Raw genomic sequence first — 24,472 nt, 5'->3', positions numbered from 1 at the left:
CAGTGGTGTGGCAGGAGGGACATTGTACGTTGTGTCGATGTATCTGTCGCTCACTCGACATTGTATCACTCCCAAGAGGAAGACACCGCGGAAACCACACGCCACCCAAATTTTGAGTGGAAATACATCACATGGTCTTGCCGACTCTTTTTCATCGGAAGTGAGTCATGTGGATAAGTCCCATGGTAGGTCCTACCCAACAGGGAATGAGTTTCTACAAGCATGGTGGCTGGGGCAGAGGGCCCTCTACCCAAGGAAGACAAAATTTACCAACAGGGAAACAATTTAGTGGAAAATATATGTCGCATGGGTTTACCTATGGGAAACCAACACATGCAGAGCACCTACCCCAGTATAGGGCTTAGTTAACATGTGTACTGAACCGGCAGCAAGTTTCTCCACATACTTGTCTGCCACAGGGCCTGGAGGAAGTCATCCAGGGAACACATCTTGTGAACACTACTGGGAATCAACAGTGCACGTCTTCAGCTCAGTGGAGGTTAAAGGCGCTATGTGTAAGCGATACACCCAGCCAACTGTCCCGGACTTACATGTTCGTTCCTGCTAAGACACGGGATGAAACCGGCTCAACACCTGCACAGGATCGGTACATCTGAATATCACACCTGCAGGATAGGAACAGGATGGCAACTTCAACTGCCCAAGTTACACCAGGAACGCACAATCCCTCCATCAGGGCTCAGACTGTCCACAATATGCTGAGAGAGGCTGGACAGAGGGCTTGTAAGCCTGTTGTAAGGCAGGTCCTTACCAGACATCACCGACAACAATGGCTATGAGCACAAACCCACCTTCGCTGGACCAGACAGGACTGGCAAAAAGTGCTCTTCACTGACGAGTCACTGTTTTGTCTCACCAGGGGTGATGTTCGGACTCGCATTTATCGTCTAAGGAATGAGAGTTACACCTAGGCCTGTACTCTGGAGCGGGATCGATTTTGAGGTGGAGGGTCCGTCATGGTCTGGGGCGGTGTGTCACAGTATCATCGGACTGAGCTTTTTGTCATTCCAGGCAATCTCAATGCTGTGCGTTACAGGGAAGACATACTCCTCCCACATGTGGTACCTTTCCTGCAGGCTCATCCAGACATGACCCTCCATCATGACAATGCCACCAGCCATACTGCTCATTCTGTGCATGATTTCCTGCAAGACAGTAATGTCAGTGTTCTGCCATGGCCAGCGAAGAGCCTGGATCTCAATCCCATTGAGCACGTCTGGGACCTGTTGGATGAGGGCTAGGGCCATTCCCCCCAGAAATGTCAGAGAACTTTCAAGTGCCTTGGTGGAAGAGTGGGGTAACATCTCACAGCAAGAACTGTCTTTATCTTTATATGTTCATAAAAATATTTATTACATTAAAATATTTAAGCAGTTGAAAGTGAGAGGACATTTATATTTTTGCTTAGTGTATATATATATATATATATATATATATATATATATATATATATATATATATATATATATATATATATATATATATATTTTTTTTTTTAGCATACCACATCAGGACATTGCAGCACTCGGTATAATGTATTATGTTTCAGGTCCTGCAACTTGCAACTGGCAAGTGACTGAAAAAAGCATTTTTACTCACATTTACTACTTGTCGAGATTACATTTTGGACCCTGACCACAACATATGAAAAAATACAGTTGTCAAGTAACATCTGTGTAATAAGTTTGTGGCTGTCATCCAAGTTTAAATTAAACATACTTGTAAAGAAATGATGTTATAGTGTATATATATATATATATATATATATATATATATATATATATATATATATATATATATAGTATATAAGTGCAGACAAAGTAATGAAACCATGTGGTGAAACGAAGTTACACTTCATAAAATGAAGTGTAATAGTTGTGGAATGCAATGCAGTCAGTTCATGCTAAAAGAAAGCATTTGTTACTTTGTTTGCGGCTACAAGGAGGTTCCAAAACTTCTTAAGAATTGCCTAATTCAATTTGAGTCAACAATTTATGAAGTACTGCTAGAGCAGCATCTTACCAACCTCTACTAATAAAATTGGCACCCTCCTGAAAAAGAAATGCATTAACTGCCTTGCTGATCTTAACTGGTTTAGGCTGATGACTGGACTTGGTAGCCTTCTAGCTTGACTAACCTATCTGGTTCAGATACCAGATTAAATGTCTCTCAAAACCCCTTTAAAACCAGCAAACAGACCAGGGCAAAAAAAAGAGTAACAAGTCTTATATTTATGTATGTGTATTTATGTAGGATGATCAGACCCCGTTGCATATCTCAAGTCGTCTGGGAAAACCAGATATAGTCCAGCAGCTGCTGCAACATGGAGCTTCACCTGACGCCATCACTTCATCCGGATACACACCACTACACCTGGCTGCACGCGACGGCCACAAAGACGTGGCTTCCATCCTGCTGGACAACAGAGCATCTCTTAGCATCACAACCAAGGTCAGTCAGTCAAACACTGCAGGAAGATCCATAACATACATGTTTTGTCACGCCTTAAAGGGATAGTTCACCCAAAAATCATTCACTCACCCTCATGACATCCCAGATGTGTATGACTTTCTTTTTTCTGCTGAAAACACACAAAGCTGTTTAGAAGAATATTTCAGCTTTGGTGGTCCTCACAATGCAAGTGAATAGTGGCCAGATCTTTGATGCTCTAAAAAGCACATACAACTATACAGTGGTTAAATCCAAGTCTTCAGAAGCGATATGATAGGTGTGGGTGAGAAAAAAATCTATATTTAAGTCCATTTTGACTATAAATGTTCACTTCCACATTCTTCTTTTGTTTTTGGCGATTCACCTTCTTCACACATATTTCCGCTTACTGGTCGGGCTTGTTCAAAGGTGCAGATTTATAATACTGCTATATTGAAAGAACTACAACTTCACATTATATGATGTTTTTCCTTGTGAATTTCATTGATTTTGAAAATGTACAGCTATTTCAAATACAATTGTGGTGAGAAGAATATCATATCAGAATGCTATTCTCAGATGCGGGTTGGCACTGTTTTGGCGGCACGAGAGGGGACCTACACCTATCCATATCAAGTAATCATGCACAACTGGAAGTCCTGGAAAAAACATTCATCGGTCAGAAGGAACCTTGATTATTTAATTGTTTTATCAGTCATGCATTATGTCATATTTCTGCGGTATATCTAGTTTCAGGAATGTGTTTTTGTTAGATATAGGAAAATGATTACTATGAATTGAAATTAGCCGGGTTGCACATATTTCATTGTTCACACATGGGTCACTCCTGATATTTTCTATAACCATGACCACTTTCAAGGATGATTGTTTGATCGCCCCGATCTGATTTCTCTGTTCCATATGATGGGATGTTTGACTTTTTTCAATGTCTTGCATGTGTTTGGTTTAATGGGGCAAACAGCACCCTCCCTACACAGGCATGCCTTTGAGTTTGTAATTAATCACTAAATTAATTCAGTTATGAACAAACTGAGCTTGTGAGTTGTACAGTGTTACTGTAGAAGGCTGTGTCCTGTCTTAAATTATTTGTGTTAACTCTAATGTTAAATCACTATGCAAACATGTTTCTTGACATCTAGTTTACAATCAACAAGGCCAAGCCAAAGAACTACCATGTGTCAAAATTATATTTAAATAGCTATACATAAAAAAATATGATTTCAGGGAAATCAGCCTACAAACGGCTTCCTCAAAGTTTCTATACTTAAATAGAAGTGAGAGATAGCAGATTCATTATTTTGAATTATTAAAAAAAAATGTAGACAAATAAATAACACATTTAAATCATGCATTCTGACACAATTTAGTACAAATTACAGCTGTGTTGAAGTAGATTAAATCCATAGGCTGCATTTTAAGCATTTTATTAACCTAACAAGCTATATCACTATAACACAATAAACCCAGATAAGGTGCTTAGTTTTGTATCAAGAAGTTTATTTTGCATTAATAACCAGCTGAATATACATTATCCTGCTTATTACACAATATACAACAGTTATCTCCAGTCCTCGAATCTGATTGGACGAGAGACATCTCATGTGAACTGAGGGTCTGACACCATCAGCACTCGGACGCTTCACTGTGTGTATCACTCCACTTGTGTTCGTGCTGTTCTAAACTAAAGTGTAAGAGCAGTGCAGGTGTGTTAAGAGCTACTGTTTGTCTTTTTTTACATGTTTTTTTTTTTACATTATATATGTTAGCCAGCAGGTGGTGGCAAAAGATCATTTTTATGTGTAACATAAGCCAGTTGGTGACGTGAAGTGAATCCGCATCAGCAAGTTTTTACATACTGTACTCTGTGATCACTCATATTACTACTACACTACTAAAGCTAGGAAATACCTTTAAACGGCTTTAAATGAACAACTTCAGCATTAAAGCTCATCACAGCCGATAGACACAACAGACTAAAATACACAATGGGTGATGTTTAAAATGGTGGAGGACATTACGGTTTCTATAGGGAATGACTCTTGCACACCGGCTACCACGAAATAGGGAGAAATACCCCCGCTGGGACACTATTTTTCCACTGAGAAAGCTGATCTTCAGAAAGCTGACAGCATCTCTGATTGGGTGTGGGAACAGGTGATCGCACATGCTCTCACTCTCTCTATCTCTCTCTCTCTCTCTCTCTCACACACACACACATCCATCCTTATTTATCCAATAACTTGTTCGAAAAACAGCACAAGCCATGATACTACTTCTAAGGTAAAATTTTTGAATTACTAACGAAGGCTTGGACACATAATTGGTTTTGAACCAGCAATGGCAGATTCTGATCGGTCGCGTAAGAAAGTGAAAGTGAAATGTGTTTTTATGACCGTACTCAGTTTAAAAAAAAAAATTACATTTACTTGTTCATTAAACTGTTGTATATAAGCAATATCACACTCGCAATCGTGCTATATGGCCCTACATCAGCACTGCTGTGATTACCTGCCTATTATGTAGGGCCATATGAATTCTTTTTTTTTGGTTGAAATTATTGTATTACATGAGAAGAAAGAGACCAAAAATGTATAGGAGGACATGAAACTAGCATAGCTTTGACAACGGTCATAAAACAAAACTGAATGCATTCTGAATGCAGAATGCTGTGATTGACCAATTACAGTACCATCAAGTATTCCGAGCCATATACTAATGTCGAATAAGGGCCATTTAAAAATGCTACTTGATTTTGGCAATGCGTCCATTACGAGAAACACTTTTAGATCTGTGGAGTTTAATGTGTATTATGTTTGCTGTGTTTTGTTTTTGTTTGTAATGATCATGTAAGTGAGAGCTGTTATTTGGACATTTCTCAGTGGTTTGTGTATCACCAGATTGGTGCTCGCTTCACACACTGACACATAGCTTGAAACATCTGTCAGATTACATGAATAACAAGCTCCCTTTTTAAAAAAATAAGTAAATACAAATAGGGCTGGGCGATATGACCCAAAAAAATATCACGATATAATTTTCCATATCAGTCGATATCGATAATTATCACGATAAATTTCAAATCTTTATTTCTTTGAAGATTAAAGGCATATTTTTGTTCCTGAGTGAAAGATGTAGAAACCAGATAGTTAATTGTGGTTTTAAACTATTCTTTATTGTCAAAACATGACAAACACTTCCCAAACAGGTGAACAATTGATCAAAACTGAGGTAGATGTATGTATTCATTACTAAAATCAACATTAATAGAGTAGAATATTATTTATATAAATAGAACAGAATATATAAAGTAAATATCTTTATAGAAAAATCAAGAACTGTAATAATATGACACTTGGCTCTGCTGACTGCAAATGCAAAATTAAAGTGCTTTAAAGATAATATTTGTCAATAAACAAAATGCCAGCATGCCAAACCTTATAAATAAATGACATTGATTGACAAGATAAATAAAATAAATAAAAGAAAAATCTTAACTGTGGTCAGCATTTTTTTTTTTTACTCTACAAGTTACGGGCAAGAAAGACAAGCCTGTCTACAGTTTCAGGTTTTAAAGCTGCCCTGTGACAGGTCACAATGTTCCCTCCTGTGCTAAAAATCCTCTCAGAGGGGGAGCTGGTAGCAGGGATGCACAAGTAGCGCCTTGCTAGTTGGCTCACTTTAGGAAACTTTTTGTCATACACCTTCCACCAATCCAGGGGTTCTGTTTCACTGTCTGCATCTGGACCCATGAGATAGTTTTCCAGCTCCCCCTCCACTGACTGCATGTCACTGAGTCCTGTGTTGCTGGGGCATGGCTTCTTAAAAAAACTGCCCAGTGACTTCCTCTGCTTCTTTACAGGAAGAGGAAGAGCTGCAGCAGCGCCTCCCTCTGCCTCTATTTCTTCTGTTCTGCATGAAGCCTGTGAAGTGGATGGGCCTTGGTCTCCCTCCATTCTCAGAATCTCAGTCACTGCTCTTGTTTTGATGGCTTCAATCTTGTCTGGCCTGATATATTGAGTCTTGAAGCGCGGGTCAAGCAAGGATGCCATATCAAGCAGTTCGTCTGTTATCTCATCATCGTACTTCTCATTGAGATATTCTATGACTGCTGTCTTTATGTCCTTTGTGAGCTGTGTGTCATCATCAGAGGGATTCAGGAGCTCTGTTCTGAAGAGGTGCAGCACAGGCTTAAGGTAGGTAGGACACACTCACATAAGATTCACCAGAGAGTGAATCTGTGAACTCAAGAAGTGGCTTTAAGGCCTCATTCATTGACTCCAGCACTTCAATGTCCTGCCAGGTGGGCACCAAGTGCCTGGTTTTCTTGTCAGCAGTGAGTACCTGAGAGATAGCCTTGTGCTGCTCAATCATCCTTGCCACCATCTTTTGACGGGAGCCCCACCTGGTAGGTGACTCTGTCACCAGCTTGTGCTTCGGTAGTTTAAGTTCTTCCTGAGCAGTTGCAAGGTCTCTCTTCTTTTTCCAGGAGAAGGAGAAGGCAGCCACTACTTTTTTACAAAGCCCAACAGCTCGATCCATCCTCTTGTCCTTCCCCGCTCTTTCTGAGGAAGGAAAGGAAATAGAGAAAAAATATGAGCAAAGAAAGTATCTGAGTAAGTCCACAATAGTATGTTAAAAAAAACATCTGAAGTTCTAAACAGATATATATATATATATTATAACAGAATATTCATATTAAATATTCAAATAAGCATATGTTTCAGGTTCAAATATTGCTTCATGTTTGTAATCACTAACCTTTAAGAACAAAGGACTAATTAGTATTGATTCTTTTAAAATTTTACTTTTTTATCATCATTTTATTCATATTTATTATTTTTTTTAATCATATTTATTACAATTTAAATCAGCATATTTTTCAGTTTTAAATACTGCTTCATGCTTATAATCACTAACATTTAAGAACAAAGGAGTAATATAATAATGATTTGATTCTTCTTAAATTATTTTCTTTTATTATTATTATTATTATTATATTATTACTTCTACAGCAGTTTTGTTACTAAATGGAGAACGGAGACTAAAACTTACCAATAGCCAGGTGTAGTCGATGCCCAAAACACTGAAGTCGTGTCCATTTGTTGAGTGAAGTGGCTTTTACCATGTTTGCACCACTATCAGTTGTGATGCACACTTGTCGGTCTTCACTCAGCCCCCAGGAGGCGAGTGCTTCAATCATTCCTTGGGCAATAACTTCACCTGTATGGTCTTCTGGAAAGTAAGCCGTTTGGAGGCATTTACTCTGAAGATTCCAGTCTTTGTCAATAAAATGAACAGTGAGGCTCAGATAAGGCTCAGATGTGCGACTAGACCACATATCAGAAGTAGAGGCGAAGAATTGCACATTTTGCAGCTGGCGCTCTACCTTCTCCCTGCACTCCGTGTACATTCGGGGAATCGCTGTCTGTGAAAAATGTTTTCTGCCAGGTAGCTCGTATCTGGAGTCAAGGACGCGGATAAGCTTCTTAAATCCCTCATTTTCGACAACGCTAATGGGAAGCATGTCTTTTGCAATGCAATAAGCAACTGCTTTTGTGATGTCTTCGTGTCTTTTGGTTTTTTTGTCGTAAGGCACGGCGTGTGAAAATGATGATATGATACTTTGCTGAGTCGCATTGGTGCTTGTAGATGGTCGACGGCTACTAACACTTATTTGGGATTGGGACTGTAATTTCTTAGCTTCCTCGTGTTCTAATGGGTGACATTGTTTTAAATGATGAAACAAGTTTGAGGTATTGCCTGTCTTTGATGGCACTAGTCGTCCGCACAGTTTGCAGTGAACGTCGCTCTGTTTTTTGTCGGATCGCAAATAGCCAAAATATTTCCAAACCACTGAAGTTGAGTGACCTTTCTTGTCAACGATGTCTGTGTCCTCCGAGCTGGTCGTGGGCGTTGTATTTTCTCCACTATCGCTCATTTTTCTTGCTTCACTCAACTCCTCAAGCCTGTCAGCCACTGTGTGTCTGTCAATAACACCGCGTGCGGCACTCGGAAGCCCGGTCTGCAAAACGCATGCGCAGCATTACGCATAGTGCGTAAGCATTATATCGAGCATTTCTCGAACTGTTGTTATCGTTTTATCGAGGAAAATTATATCGCGATAATTATCGTTATCGTTTTATCGCCCAGCCCTAAATACAAATAAAATACCCAGTAGCCTTTATTTCACAAAATGGGAATTACTAGCAGGATGAGTCGCTAGTAATTTTGGTCTATTTTTCCAGAAGAGAAAAAACTGTGAATTTGAAATGCTTAATTTTGTCAAGTTTTAGTAGTACACTATCATATTGATGACCTGAAAGCCACAAAACTCCAATTTGGATTTCATGGGCTCTTTAAGTATAACAATGTGCTGGAAATTGTAATGACGAAGACGATGATGTGACAATGAAGAACCCAAATGCGGTTTATTGAAATACGTGAAATCCAAAACCCTAACTATAGACATAAACTAAACATAAAAATGAACATTTAACCTGAACATAAACTTGGTTAACTAGACTTAGCAAACAAGGTTACATCAACAATACTTGACAAGAGACAATGGCAAACATGAGGTCTTAAATATACAGACATTGGGTAAAACAATAACAAGAAAACCAATAAACAGACAGAACTATAAACAAGATAACAAGACTAATAACCTTAAACCAATGACAAACTAGAACTGATAAGCCAATAAACCAATGAAAACTCAGTTAAAAATCAGTTAAAGAATATGCAGTAGATAATGTGTAATTTGTCATGTTTACATTCTGCATTCATTGTGCTAATGCGTTAACACAGCACAGATAGCGCAGGTTACACTCTGTTGTATTTTGAGATGACACTGATACTACCTCAAAGATGGGTGTATAAAAGAGTGTAAATGGGTAGAATACAGACAAAAGATTGATGATAAGATGCATATGTCACTTTTTGCTTACTGTATGTGAATGGCTTTCGGCTGCAGATGGCACATGAGTGAAGCAGCATATCAATTATCATAGCGAATGGGCACTTTAAGAGTATTTGAGTAGATTTTATTCCTTTGTTAGCTAATGACATGGACTGATAGCAGTACAAATTGGTTTAGCAGCCGGTAAGAAGTTTTCCTGAAAGTTTGCACTGGTGTGCTTTTACGAACCACTGTAGAGAACTCAAAAACACCTTTGTTTTGGCCAGATGTTATTCAAAATTATGTCATACCCATTTTGTATGAGGTATGCCCGGTCCTTTACTGTGCGAGAATGTGCTGTAGTAGGAGAATTAATTCATGGTGTTTTCCATGACATCATTCATCTCGCTGATAACACAGCTGCCATCATGTTAGTAATGCATAAGGTATGCTGGTCTTCAAAAAGTAAAGGGGAAACTACAAAGCCAAGTTTAACTAAACACTTGTATCTTTTATTTTCATCCTACATTAAAAGCTTACACGAGTGCCCATGAGCACAATAGTCTGGTTCTGGAGCTAAAGAGCCCATTCATTAGCATCAATAAACAGAATAGCAGAAATTGTCTATTTTCTAGCAAGTTTCCAGAACACTCCCCCTTTCTGCTAATTGTTGGACAGACAAAAAAAATCCCACCCCAAACTCACACCATTGGTTGAGCCGATGTTGCTGTGTTTGGCCTCTCAAAAAAACAGAGCAATGGGTTACACTTGTTTTAAAAAGTTTACACTATTTTGTTTACACTGGGAGAATCAACCTATGCATGACTTATAGTTATCTTTTCACATTAAGCTGGAAATGAGAAATTATTTTATATAGTAAAAATTAAATTTTTGACAGTCAGATCAAGTCGAAATGGCTCCTTCAGGTAAAAGGTTTTACAGTCTTTCAGCCATCATTCCAACTGTGCCATTTGTCTTGTGTAACAACAGATTGGTTACAGCAATAGTTCATCTCTAGCTGGGCTGGAGGACAGCTAACAGCTATGGTTTATGATTACTTAACAGAAGGGAAACTTGTGCAATACAGATCACAGTTTTTTCTTTTCCAATATCAGGGTCATTCTGCCTCAAGTCTGTTGCAATTGATCAACCCCACCCCAAAATAACTGTTCAAAAATGCAGTTCCATTGGTTTCAACTATTTTGATTCAACACTAAATGACTTGCCTCTGATTTTTTTTGTGGGTAAAATAGTTCATTTTTATTTTTTGGTTTATTCTATTTCTTCTTTATATCTAATTATAACATATAATTATGTATGTTTTTGTCTTTGCAGAAAGGATTTACTCCTCTGCATGTTGCAGCCAAGTATGGGAAGATTGAAGTTGCTAACTTGCTGTTACAGAAGCGAGCGCCACCTGATGCAGCTGGAAAGGTAAAGGAGTCTTTCTCTGCTAACTGTTAAACTGGTAACTTGACCATTACCATCTTATGTACAGCATTTGCTTTTTGACAGGCTTGTCATTACAACAACCCTTCTGTTTCTGGTATAGATGTAACATGAACACAGAAATAAATGAAACAATTTAATGGATGCATTAGTTTGCTGCATGCCATCTGAGGCAAATAATCTCTTTTCTCTTTCTAAGAATCAGCTTAAAGGAGGGATTTTGGATGAGAGATTGAATTAATTGTGTAATGCTGCTCTTTCCAGTGAAGTTTACTGAAACCAACTGAAGTGATACAAGCCAAAGGAAAAGAGTGAAACCACTCATAAAATAATAAAAGTCAGAAATTCTAACGTTCAACATGGCGGCTGTAGAAATGAAAAGCTTACTGTTAAGAGAGCCAGTCTCCTTATATATATATATATATATATCATGGCCTCATGGTATAATCGAAATATATAGGCCTATATAGCGTGATTTGAGCTAAAGAAGCTAAATTAATTAGACCATTGTTGTCAGACTTAATTGCTGGTTTGAAATGTGTTGTTGAAGTATGAGCTCAGCACTTTCTGAAGTCCATGTCATGCATAGCATTAGCATGAAGTTAGCATTTCCAATCATCTCAATCAGCAGGTGCAGAACAGGAAATAGAGGAAAATATATAATCCATTTTATGCATTGTCATTAGCATAAAGTTAGTGTTTCCATTAATCTCAATGCAGTTGCTCGGATGGCACATAATAAGAAGAGAAGAGGTCTATTTCAGACAGCAGACAGGGGAAATACTACAAGTTCAATACATGGTTTAGAATGAGCATTGGCATGTTAGCCTTTCCATTTATTTTAGTGTCAGTTGCTTGACTGTTGTATAAAAGAAAGCAGATTGGGGAAAATATCAAGTATATACGTATATATATATATATATATTTCTTTTTTTATATATAGCATATGATGATATAAATACCAATACTTTTGAATGGCCATCAATAGAGAAACATGTGCACGTTATTTGCCCTCATAATGGTGTAGGTACAGCATCTACCACCAAGGCTAACTGTCTATGCTAACAGGCTAAATCTTATACCCATAATGAGAGCTGTTCATGTACAGGGTACATAGAATCATTCTCCGGTTGCACACCTAAACAATGGTTTCCTGCACTAATTTGTACTGTCTAAATTTACCTATACACTGCAACAGTATCAAAATGATTTTGAAGTGTATACTAAAGCTGTATAATTTATGATAACACTTGCTCTCACACCCCACCTTGGAGACCTCGGCCAATTATAGCTTTATTACCATGTGTGTGTTTTAGAGTGGACTAACACCACTGCATGTTGCTGCACACTACGATAACCAGAAAGTGGCCCTTCTTCTGTTGGACCAGGGAGCGTCCCCACATGCAGCTGCAAAGGTACCAGGGAACATTAGCAGTATATTTGTGTGCTGACCAAAATATCTCCGCTTACACACACTCCTCCAATTGCAATCACACACACATACACACTACCATTTTAAAAGATGTACAAACATGGCCGCCGACTAAACTGCTGCACATGTGTTAATACAAAGCAAACTCCACCCAAATATTCTTGTTTGTTTTTGTCATTTTGCTTCTAGTCCACCCACTGTAAACTCAGAGGATGGTAGGCTATATCAGACTTGCACACACTTTTAGTTACTGAAAACCGATGTTGTTTTAACTTTCTTAAAGGAAAAGTTCACACAAAAATGAAAATGTTTCCATCATCATCATCATTAAAAAAAAAGCTCATGACTTGTTCCAGGTGACTAATGTTGTGATCTGGGGGTGTGTCAGTTAATTTCTTCCTGATCTGTCAGTCAGTTCTGAGATCTGTGTTGTGATCTGTACAGGGAATAACTGCAATCATGCTGAAATAATTTTTATCAGCTTCCAAAGGGTTGAGTAAAAAACACCAGCAGTGGCAAATTGTGACTCAAACTGGTTTCATCTGAAGGGGGGAAAAAAAAAAAAAAATTCCAAAAACATTTTTGGCTTTGTCCAAAACCAAGTGATCTGCCTTGTCAACTGCCTACATAGACAGCTGGCTTCTAAAGGAGCATACTAACTGAGATTGAATCTCATAAGTGATTTAAAACACTCTACATAAGCAGCAACTTCACGTACCAATGTAACGCTTGAGCAGAGAGGCAGACGAGGAGATGCGGATCCAAATGCAGTTAAGAATTTATTAAATAAACAAGTAAACACAAAGGAACAACCCTCAATGGGGAAATAAAACTGAAAACAATGAACACAAACAGAGAACTCAGGCAGGGAACACATACCAGGGAACACATACCAGGCTAACAACATACCTCCATTAACAAACAACGACTGACAGAGACTGAACAAACAGACAGGGTTTAAATACAAGAATGTGAGACAAAGGGGCCAATGAACAACCAGAACACAAACTAGATGACAAGGTGATTAACAGAAGCAAATGACAAATTAACAAGGGCAGGTGAAAACAATGAACAGTGAACACGAGGGAAAACAAGACTATGGAGTTACAAGGGTGCCAAAAGTGAAAACTAAGGAGCTACAAAAGTGACAAAAATGACAAACAAAGGGCAACGAAAAAACAAGACAGGGTATACATAACAACCAAACAGTTAGCACACAGGAAACAAACTGATTCGAATAGAGCTTGACGTTAGCTTGTTGCTAAGCTAACATCACGATACACTAATAAGCATAAACCTATTCAGAACACTTTTTAGCAACATTCTTTAATAAAATATTTATTATATTATCCAGCATCTTGGGTTTTATTTTTTACACTGATGGATACTGTAAATGTGATGCTGCCTTACTAGCATTTGGCTAAAACAAGGTATCTGAAGACGCACAGATAAGGATATTGTTGATAGCTAGTTGACAATCTTAATGTTAAAAATGTATAACTTTGAAGCCATGTCTGAGGTTATTCAAGACTACTCTTTTTTTACATGATGCTCAACACAAACTTCACAAAGACAACGTGGCCGTGACAAGTCTGTGCAGTGAGATTTCCTGTTAACAGAATCAGATCAGGTAACTTGTCGCCAAATGTGAAAAGGGCCCTGTGACAAGTTCAGTAAGGCAAACTCATTCTAAAATGACGCCATGCGTAGTATAAACGCAGTCTTCATTTGGCGAGGGTGTTTTAGTATGCTAAGGATAAAAACATTTGGCTTATTCCATTGTATAAATTAGGCCTCAGGAGGAAACTCTTGCTGCAAATTGTTTTGAACAGTCTTACATTGGGGCTGTGCCTATGATGCCTTAAAATACTGCCAATGGAGGCTGCTCACTAGGTTTTGGAACAGGGCGGTAGAGGTCTGGAATAGCAGTTATGTTCTGAGTCTTAATTCACAAGCCCATCATTAATTGGATCTGTCATGCTCAGCTTTTAGTTTGAACTTGAATAGAGATTCCATGTGTTCACACTATTAAACGTTTTGTTTTGTCCACCCTAAAAGGACTTCGTGTAAACCCCATACAAAGATGGTGACCCAGATACAGCCTTTGTTCCATGACAAACAACCTGGCAGCATGTGTAGAACGATAACTGACTTGCGGTTTGGCCTGTTCTCCCCTGACCTCACTTGCTGGCACCTTAATATTCACTTGCCATTAAGAAACAAGAACATTTCTTTTCTTTTCTTCATCCGGTCATTTGCTGACTAGCTCCACACTAGTTTTCTCTACATTTCAGCCATCATTCCACTCTCATTCTGTGATGTTAGAAGCAATGTGCTGCTGTCAACACGTTTCTGTTTTGGAAATCTCATAAATCTAAGGTTTTCCTGTGGGTATAATGGTTTGGCAGCATGTCCCTTACAAAAAACCTAGAGTTGCCGCAAAATTCCGGCAAACTTGCATTAAATTCGCCATTCCTTATATTTACATGCAAATGAACTTTGTGGCAAAGTCTTCATTGTCGCCACAGGATTGCTGCAGGTTCAACTCTACCGTTTAAGAGCTGCAAACTTCTGGCAAACATTTGCAGCAAACAGCAAACTCATTTGCATGTGAAAATAATGAGTGTCGAATTTTTGGCAAGTTTATGGCAAGTTTGCTAGAACTCTCTATTTGTATGAATGGGGTGGGTTAGTGCTGTGCTGCAAGGGAACATTACTGCACATTTCCCATCTTTCTCAGCATCTCACGCCAGGAGTACAACACCATGTCAAATAATAATTATTTTATTTTTTTCAACTTTTGACACAACACACAAGTATATCAATAAGCAACAAATTAGATTAGTATAAATAAACGTGAACAAGTGTACTTATTGTTAATATTAGAAACAGTTTATAGGAGTATATGCTCCTATAAACACACTTTCTGCTCAATTCCATTGCTGTTTTTAGTGCAAGGTTATCATTGTTATTAACATTGTATCTAAATTTGAGATATCCATATGTCATAAGTAGCCTTCAGTTTTCTTTTATTTTGATCTCCTTTATGAACTTTCTCAGAATGGTTACACACCACTGCACATAGCTGCCAAGAAAAATCAAATGGAGATAGCCACCACACTGCTGGAGTATGGAGCTGATACCAACGGCATGACGCGCCAGGGCATCAGCCCGCTTCACCTCGCAGCCCAGGAGGGCAACGTCGACATGGTGACCCTCCTACTCGCCCGTGAAGCCACCATCAATCTGGGAAACAAGGTAAAAAAAGTGTTTTTGATAAAGAATGGATTAAACATTGTTTTATGTTTTATAATTTATCTCAAATGTTGCTATTATGCTTTTAACCATCGCACAGGCAAGTACACACACACACTCACAACACACACGAATGCAAAAGAAGCCGTCTGTCAAACCGTTTGTGGGGGGCCGAGTTTTCGAAATGCAGGGGAAGAGTCATTTACTGTACATTCAGGAGGAAAGCATACCTGACTAGACAGTGATATATATCTGGAAAGCACTGTGTAACGCAATTCAATGGAAAGGAGGCGGCGAGAACCGGCTTGGCAATATAAATAATATTTTAATGATTAACTTAAACAAAAGACAAAAACAAACACATGACGGTCAGCTGCCGTAAACGATCTCTCTCTCGTCGCACCACCATCCGCAGTCGACCTTTATCCCTCTCGGAGGCTTAATTAGCCTGATAAGGGACCAGGTGTGTATAATCATGACCTGGCCACGCCCTCCGCCCCCTCACACACTGCCTGATTGGACTGAGGAACTATAGCAGTAACCCTAATGGTAACCATAATCAATCAGGTAGAGCCTTCCTCATAAATATTAAGAGTCTTCTCCTGCCATCCTACGTTTTGAAAATCCATGCGTATGGGAGCCAATATGCGGGAATAAATAGCGATCTTTAAGAATTACGTTATTGGGGGCCTGGGTCAGCATAGTATTGATGCTGATTACCACCCCTGAAGTCGAAGTTTGAATTCAGGACGTGCTGGGTGACTCCAGCCAGGTCTCCTAAGCAATCAAATTGGTCCGTTTGCTAGGGAGGGTAGAGTCACATGGGGTAACCTCCTCGTGGTCACGATTAGTGGTTCTTGCTCTCAATGGGGCACGTAGTAAGTTCTGCATGGATCACAGAGAGTAGCATGAGCCTCCACATGCTGTGAGTCTCCGAGGTGTCATGCACAATGAGCCACGTGATAAGATGTGTGGATTGATGGTCTCAGAAGCGGAGGCAACTGGGACTTGTCCTCCGCCACCCGGATTGAGGTGAGTAACCGCAACACCACGAGGACCTAGGAAGTCATGTGAATTGGGCATTCCAAATTGGGAGAAAATGGGATAAAAAAATAAAGAAATAAAATAAAGAATTTCGTTATTTGAGTAGTTTCTCTCTCTACTCCCTTTACCATTTGACCTGTTAATGAGATCGACCAGTGGTTGTCAATCAGCGTAATGAGCACACCTGATCTAATGCATACAGTATATGTTACATTAAATCATCACAGATTGGTTAAAAGAGCATCTTCTACTGATCCCGACATTTTAATGTCAAGACATGTTGTCTTGAGCATCAACATATTTAAATACTCCTCTAAATGCCTCGAACAGTGTAGCCGGAGTCTGAACGTTCACAAACAGTATGGCATTGCTCTGCTGCTTTGAACTGCTTTTTGGCTCTGAGCAATGAACGAAGAAGTGTTTGGCCGTGAGTGTGCCAGGGCCTTAATGTTACCGATGCCAAATTATGGCTATTAACAGTTATCTACATGGCTATTCATTTAGTTAGAAGTTGTCTTAAACCCAAGCGTTTAGTCACAGTTCATAGCAGGTTATTTTTACTTTGAGATTATATAATCTTAATTAATGGATGATTTAGATTTGTTTTAGCATGATGTGTCTCGTCTGTGCAGTATACTGTATGTCACTAACTGGTTAATAAATATGTGTGTCAGAGTGGACTGACCCCTCTTCACTTAGCGGCTCAAGAGGACAAAGTCAATGTTTCCGAAGTGCTGGTTAATCACGGCGCCACAGTGGACCCAGAGACTAAGGTACTAAAGAGAACTAAGAATTCCTATTCTTCACTAATAGACTATACACTAAATAAGTGTTAAGGGTTTCTGATATATATTTGTCTATATTCACTCACTCACACACACACACACACACACACACACACACACACTTGTTGCGTTTCCATGTTTTATGGGGACTTTCCATAGACATAATGGTTTTTATACTGAACAAACTCTATATTCTATCCCCTAATCCTAACCCTACCCCTAAACCTAACCCTCACAGAAAACATTCTGCATTTTTACATTTTCAAAAAACATAATTTAGTATGATTTATAAGCTGTTTTCCTCATGGGGACCGACAAAATGTCCCCACAAAATGTCAAAAATTTCGGGTTTTACTATCCTTATGGGGACATTTGGTACCCACAAAGTGGTAAATACATGCTCACACACACACACACACACACACACACATCATTGTTCAGTGAGATAGATGGAGAGTTATAGGCAGACAGCTGCAAACAGATCGATACTCAGCAGCACCATGGTACACGTGAAACATTGATGAAAAGGGTCTAGTACACATGCAGTATGAAGGGCCAGTGTGTCCATTAGAGATTTTATGTGTCAATAATTAATAAAGTGATTAATAATTTAAGCTCACTATATTGTTTGTTTACAAATACAAAATATGGTAAAGATCGGGACTGAAATACACAAATTCATATAGTTTTGTCACTGCCAGCGGCTTCATAATGTTAAACAACATCAACGGTTGATTGTCATGAGTCTAGCTCTGTCACGTACATTCTCTGCTCATCTGCTGTCATCTCTGCTTTGTTCAGAAGAAATAGTTTATCAGCACTACAAATCTGAACCTTCTCACCCATAATAAGTATAATGATATACTTTCAACATTCCTGTTATGTTAACTACAAAGACATTTGAGTTGTACATTTTAAACAATAGTTAGATCGCTGATATATTTGTTTTATGAATTCACACCCAGAGGTGGTAGCGTGGTGATGTGTCCTTTACACCATGTAAATTCATGTCCAATAATTCAACGATTAGAGTCCGCTTACCCTGCTGTTACCACCTGAAGGGTCCTGTGATTTCCGCAAAGCTGAAATTATGGACGGATTCACTGATTACAGTCATAAAAATGTAATTAGTTATAAAGTGCGGAATGTCATGGAATATATTTGTTTGTGACAAAAAACAAAAAAATCGTGATATATCCTAGTGTAATTATTGAACAGCAAAAGGCTGCAATTTAATTAAATAAATATATAGTCTTCATGTTCTGTGTGCTTCAAAGTGAATGTGTAAAGCCATCATGTGTGCTCAGTGTGTGTGTGTGTGTGTGTGTGTGTGTGTGTGTGTGTGCGTGTTTGTGTGTGTGTCTGTGGCTTTTTGAGGTTTAATAATCACACTTGGTTATGTAGTGAACTGTTTTATCTGGAGGTGAGATACTAATGTCAAAAACATACAGAAATGCCAAAATAAAAGCTTGATTTAAATGGACATGTGAAATGGGGAAAAGACCACAATATAGTACTTATTTATACAGTAGTAATGTTATCTTTACTGTAATTATTGTCTCGAGTGTTTCAGATTGTGCTGAGGATTTTGTAAAAAAAAATATATATATATATATATATATATATTAATTTAAAAAGAAAATAATGCAACATTATGATGAAAATTTTAAATAATAAAATTATTCTATTTTCATTTAATTAAAGATCTAGTTCGACATATGCGCAATACAACTGCTTTGAGATACTCCTTTAGTACAGTCGATGGGAGGTGTATGCGCTGACGATACGCACTAGCCACATTTCGAGAAAATCTGAGTTGCACGCGGACAGTCTGCGTAGACTGTGCGGATAACAAAGTTTGCGCCCGCTACTGTGCGCATACTTATTAGCAATGCAAACAACTGCAGTATACTTTGGTCTTAAGGGTAAAAATATGTGTCTCTTTCTCTGTTGTGTTTCAGATGGGATACACCCCCCTGCACGTGGCCTGTCACTATGGCAATGTGAAGATGGTTCACTTCCTGTTAAAGAACCAGGCTAATGTCAATGCCAAAACTAAGGTAAATTAAATAATGTCCTGTGAGAGCTGTGCAAATTATATCTTTGTTTTGAAGGTCTTTTCTGGATACAGTGGTCTGTAAAGTTCTAAACTGTCTCTCTCTCATGTTGTGTTATGTACAGAATGGATACACACCTCTTCATCAGGCCGCTCAGCAAGGTCACACACACATCATTAATCTTCTGCTGCAGCATGGAGCTTCTCCAAATGAACTTACAGTGGTGAGAGTGTCACAACATACAGTCAGTCGCGTGTTATCTGAATTACTGCACCATGTCAATTTATATGTAACTGCGCACAAAACATATTATGTAAGTCCCATTCACTAAATGATATGATTGAAGCTATTAGTATAGTTCATGAATACCTATAGGCATTTAAGTAAAACATAAATATTTGATGTTACCCATCAGTCAAAATTCAACAGGTTTGATCAGCTAATTCTGTGTTTTCTATAATGTCATTTAATGTCATTTAATTTCATTTATTGGTGATTTCATTAATGTTGTTATTTACATTTAACCTACAGAATGGAAACACAGCCTTAGCTATCGCCAGGCGTCTGGGTTACATCTCTGTGGTCGACACACTCAAAGTTGTGACCGAGGAAACTCACACCACTACGGTGAGGAACAACATCTCATATTACTAAATATATAAATTAGCATTTGACGTGTTACATGCGTATGATTTAGTTTTTTGTTGTTGTTTGTTCCAACGTGAATATATTAGGTTAAAATTGATATGACCGTATAAAGGGAAAGTATAGTTTAGTTTAATTGTAACCTTCAGATTTTTTAGCAGTTTACCACAACAGTCCTGCTGTATCACAGATGCAACTTTAAAAAGAGCTTTCAAAATATTAAAGTGCAAATATTACATTTTGTGCACATAAAAACGGCATGCATAATAATTATAGATTTTTTTATTTTTTTATAATTATGCACACTGCACATTAACTTCTCTTGTGCTCTGTTTTTTGCAGACTGTGACGGAGAAACATAAAATGAACGTTCCAGAAACCATGAACGAAATTTTGGACATGTCAGATGATGAAGGTAAACAGGGAATATTTGTGCTTTCAAATGTTGGAGGTCTATTATTTGATATGTTGTAAATGTACATTTGTTTTTGTTTATTTACATATTATTTCTAACCTTTTTTTATTTAAATTACACAGTTCGTAGACCCAATGTGCCTGAAATGCTCAATGAGGACTATATTTCCGATGTTGAAGAAGGTATCTCTTGTTTTGCGTGGTGTGTTCTTTTAGCTTTTCTGCTGCCTTGCGAACTTTTTTTCTTTTTTCACGGTTTCCAACTAACCAAATCTTCAGTTTCAGTCTTTTTTTAGTGTTGTTATAAACTCTTTTCACAGTATGGCTTTCTGTGGAATATGGCTTTGTATGGGTTGCTTGACAATCTCTGTATGAATATGGACATCTTCAATATGCAGATTTCTTTTAAATGCTGGCATACATTAAGTCTAGTTTTTGCTATTCTTATAAAAGCATGCAATTACAATTTCACACATGCACTCTGTGTAATGCTGGCCTCTATGGACATAATTGTTTTTTGTTCAGAAGAAGTATTCTTGGCTGTTTGAGAATTGGACAGACGTTTCTTTGGCTCAGGCCATATCTGTTTTGCAGTTGAGTCAGAACCCACTGAGCTTCAGTAAAAGGCAGGGATTGAATACAAATCTGCTAATCAGTGCCATGAACGCCAATTTGCTGTACCTAAGTTTTTGATACCATACCTGTAGTTTCATGGTTCTGAATGCATTCATATCTAAAATATATTTCTTTCTTAGGACAGACTTTTTAGAGCTAATAAATAAGTAAACATATATTTTAATAAGTATGAGTGGGCGTGCTTTAAAGTTGGGTGATTCTCACGTAACCTGTCCTGTCCTATTTTACTCCAAAATAAAAAACTAACAAATAAGAAAATATGTTTTCATATAGAACATGAAGCCTATTCTATGGCCAATAGGATGGGATGTGATAGCTGTGTGGCATGTGTAAACCTCAGTCCCCTGGCCTCAAGAGGTACACTAGCGACTGACGCTAGAGGAAGGCTACTAAATTTCGGAAAGGTCAGAGGCCACAAAGCTATATATATATATAGTAAAGATTTGTATAGTAAGAATGTTGGTGTGTTAGTTAACGGGATAGTTCACCTAAAAATGAAAATTCATAATTTACTCACCTTTATGCCATCCCTGATGTGTATGACTTTCTTTCTTCTGCTGAACACAAATGATGATTATTTAGAAAATAATATCTCAGCTCTGTGGATCAGAGACAGATACATTTTTAAGTCCTTGGCTTTTTTACTATAAATCTCCTACTGCCAATGAAAGTGGAGATTTATAGTAAAAAGGACATAAGTATTGATCTGTTTCTCACCCACACCTATCATACCACTACAGAAGATATGGATTTAACCACTGGAGGGTTGTGGATTACTTTTGTGCTTTCTTTCTGTGCTTTTTGGAGCTTCAAAGTTCTGACCACCATGCATTGTATGGACCAACAGAGCTGAGATATTCTTCCAAAAATCTTCATTTGTGTTCTGCAGAAGTCATACACATCTGGGATGGCATGAGGGAGAGGAAATTATAATAAAATTTAATATTTTTGGGTGAACTATGCCTTTTAGGATTTATTTTAAACATAAGGGGTGTAAGAGTTAGATTTTCCGGTATAGATCCGTTCCGTTGTCACTGTGATTGTCAACTTACTAACACCATGACATGTTCATGACAAGTATTATTTGTTGTTTTTAAAAAATATATATTTGTAACATCCTCTTGCAGTTGAACTCCCTCTCTAACGTGATTCAGCAATGTAGAGAACTAGCGTAAATCCTCATGAGAATGGACACCTCACAGTGGATACAGATTTAATAGGCTGCTGATGAATATATTTCTGATGATGATATCATAATGCAGGCCACAAAAGATTGCTCGAGGGCCGCATGCAGCCCGCAGGCCACGTGTTGAGTAGCGCTACGCTAAAGGCTGTAGCTATAGGCTATATAGCCTTTAGCCTCCCATGCCGGAGACACATGTTCAAATCCCATTTAGAGCAGGTCGAGGAGGACCATTTACAATTGCAATTTTCATGACAGTTATGCACATTTTACCACCCAAATTTCCTTTTACCACAATGTGATAATAACGATATTCTCATTTCAGCCATTTGAAAACTTTTTATTAGTACATCATATTAGTATTCCCTTACTGCCTTTTATTATTGACTGATTTTAATAATAATAAAAAAAAAACATTCTAAAACAGAATTTATACTTGAGTTACAGTAATGAGAATGATGATTATTTGACATGAATGAAAGTAGTGGGAATTGTAGAGTCCAGCGTCTGGCTTGTCATGTGATCAATATTTCAGTAGTTACCAATAGCAGTAAAATGTCATGATTCTCAATACCAATTACAATAAAACAGCATTAGCCTGTTTAAGAAGTTAATTATCAATGTAAATTATAAGTTAAAACAATTGCATGTATCCTTCAAGTGTTTCTCAAATAAGTCAAATATAGTGCTGCACAACACGTGCGTCTCTCTCTCAAACTGGCGTCCCGACCCCTCCTTATCTCTCTTACACTGATTAGACAAATCAGCACCAAGCGTTCCTCATCCTGACCCGGCCACGCCCTCCTCCTCATCACACACAGTATAAATAAAAACATTGATAAAAACTTGTATTGAGTACAACAGCACTCTTGCTTGTGAAATATTGCTTGAGTATAATTAATAATAATTATAATGTTTACAGTGACTATAACATTTAACTGAACAGAATTAATATACTTCTGTCAAAATGTCTTCAGTTTCATGTGTCTAGTTGAATCAAGCTTTTATTTTGCCGTAAAGGCTTTTCAGTGTATCTGTGTTTTTGATGGTTGTTTCACACCTCCAGATAAGCAGTTGTTTAAGTGGCACCAGTGTGATTATTTAAACACAAAATGCAGATATTTAATAATATTAATTTATAGTCTGCAGGCACTGTGCACTTCACAGTGAATGAGCACTCTCTTCTGTCAACTACTACATCACACACAGCGCACAATGCTTATAATGTGTTTGTGGCAGGGTGGAGGGCGGGGCCGGGTCGTGATCATACACGCCAGGTCCCTTATCAGGCAAATTAAGCCTCCGAGAGGGATAAAGGCCGATGACAGACGGTGGTGCATTGAGAGAGAGATAGTTTACGGACATGTTCGTCGTGTGTGTTTGTCTTTTAAGTTTATCATTAAAACTATTATTTATATTGTCAAGCCGGGTTCTTGCCTCCTCTTTTCCATTGATCCCTTTACGGTGTTATTTTCAGCGTATGAGCACTTTACACATTCTCTTTGAAGTGCGCAGCACATGAAAACTGTATATTTATTTAATTTAATCACATCCTTTTGCGATTTAATAAACACGCTAGGGCATATCAGAATTTTCATTTGTTTAATTGTCTATTTTGGTGTAACAGGAGTAACAGAGCACACGCTCAAATACAGTAAGTTTGTGAAAATATTGTCACAATGCAAAAATGTTAATGGTCCTATATGCCCATTTACTTTTTTTTAGTTTTGACATGATGCAAAATAAAAAAAAACATTTTTTTTTCTTCTTTTAATTTTTATTTGACCAGGACAATTTCTTGACAAATATTGTAAGGATCACCCTATTGTGAATTTAATTACAGTGACATTAGGGTAAATAATGAGTAAGTAATGACATTTAATTTTGACAGAATTGTTTTATTTTCACATTCATTTTAGAAGAAATAATCCTTATGTAAACTAAGGTTAATAGTTGACGTATGGGTGCTGTGTACTGATATAGATGAACAGGTGTTTTGCAACATGTACTGTGGCTGTTACAACTGTATGTTGTAGCTCGACTGGAAAGCTCTATTGACCATCAGCACACAAGACCGGAACAATCCGCTTTATTATAATAGAAAAAAATTATAAAATAATAAATAAAAAATAAATAAAAGCATTTTTGCTAATATTGCATTATAAAGTGTATGATTAACCATAATATACTGTAGTCCTCTTT

The 24,472-nt window shown here is 37.9% G+C and overlaps 1 protein-coding gene across 1 annotated transcript in view; it reads left to right on the top strand.

Annotated features, from left to right (window-relative positions):
* The window catches only part of LOC127633154 (ankyrin-3-like), a 138,930-nt gene that overhangs the window by 54,976 nt on the left and 59,482 nt on the right, over positions 1-24,472 (top strand). The window contains exons 15-23 of the mRNA XM_052112036.1: positions 2,275-2,472; positions 10,706-10,804; positions 12,136-12,234; positions 15,312-15,509; positions 17,225-17,323; positions 19,297-19,395; positions 19,517-19,615; positions 19,924-20,019; positions 20,380-20,452. Of these exons, the coding sequence (XP_051967996.1) occupies positions 2,275-2,472; positions 10,706-10,804; positions 12,136-12,234; positions 15,312-15,509; positions 17,225-17,323; positions 19,297-19,395; positions 19,517-19,615; positions 19,924-20,019; positions 20,380-20,452 (1,060 nt within the window). The remainder of the gene's footprint in view (positions 1-2,274; positions 2,473-10,705; positions 10,805-12,135; positions 12,235-15,311; positions 15,510-17,224; positions 17,324-19,296; positions 19,396-19,516; positions 19,616-19,923; positions 20,020-20,379; positions 20,453-24,472) is intronic.

Source organism: Xyrauchen texanus, chromosome 40, assembly GCF_025860055.1.
Source record: "Xyrauchen texanus isolate HMW12.3.18 chromosome 40, RBS_HiC_50CHRs, whole genome shotgun sequence".
In the NCBI taxonomy this organism is placed as follows: domain Eukaryota; kingdom Metazoa; phylum Chordata; class Actinopteri; order Cypriniformes; family Catostomidae; genus Xyrauchen; species Xyrauchen texanus.
This window is presented reverse-complemented; position numbering and strand designations above follow the sequence as displayed.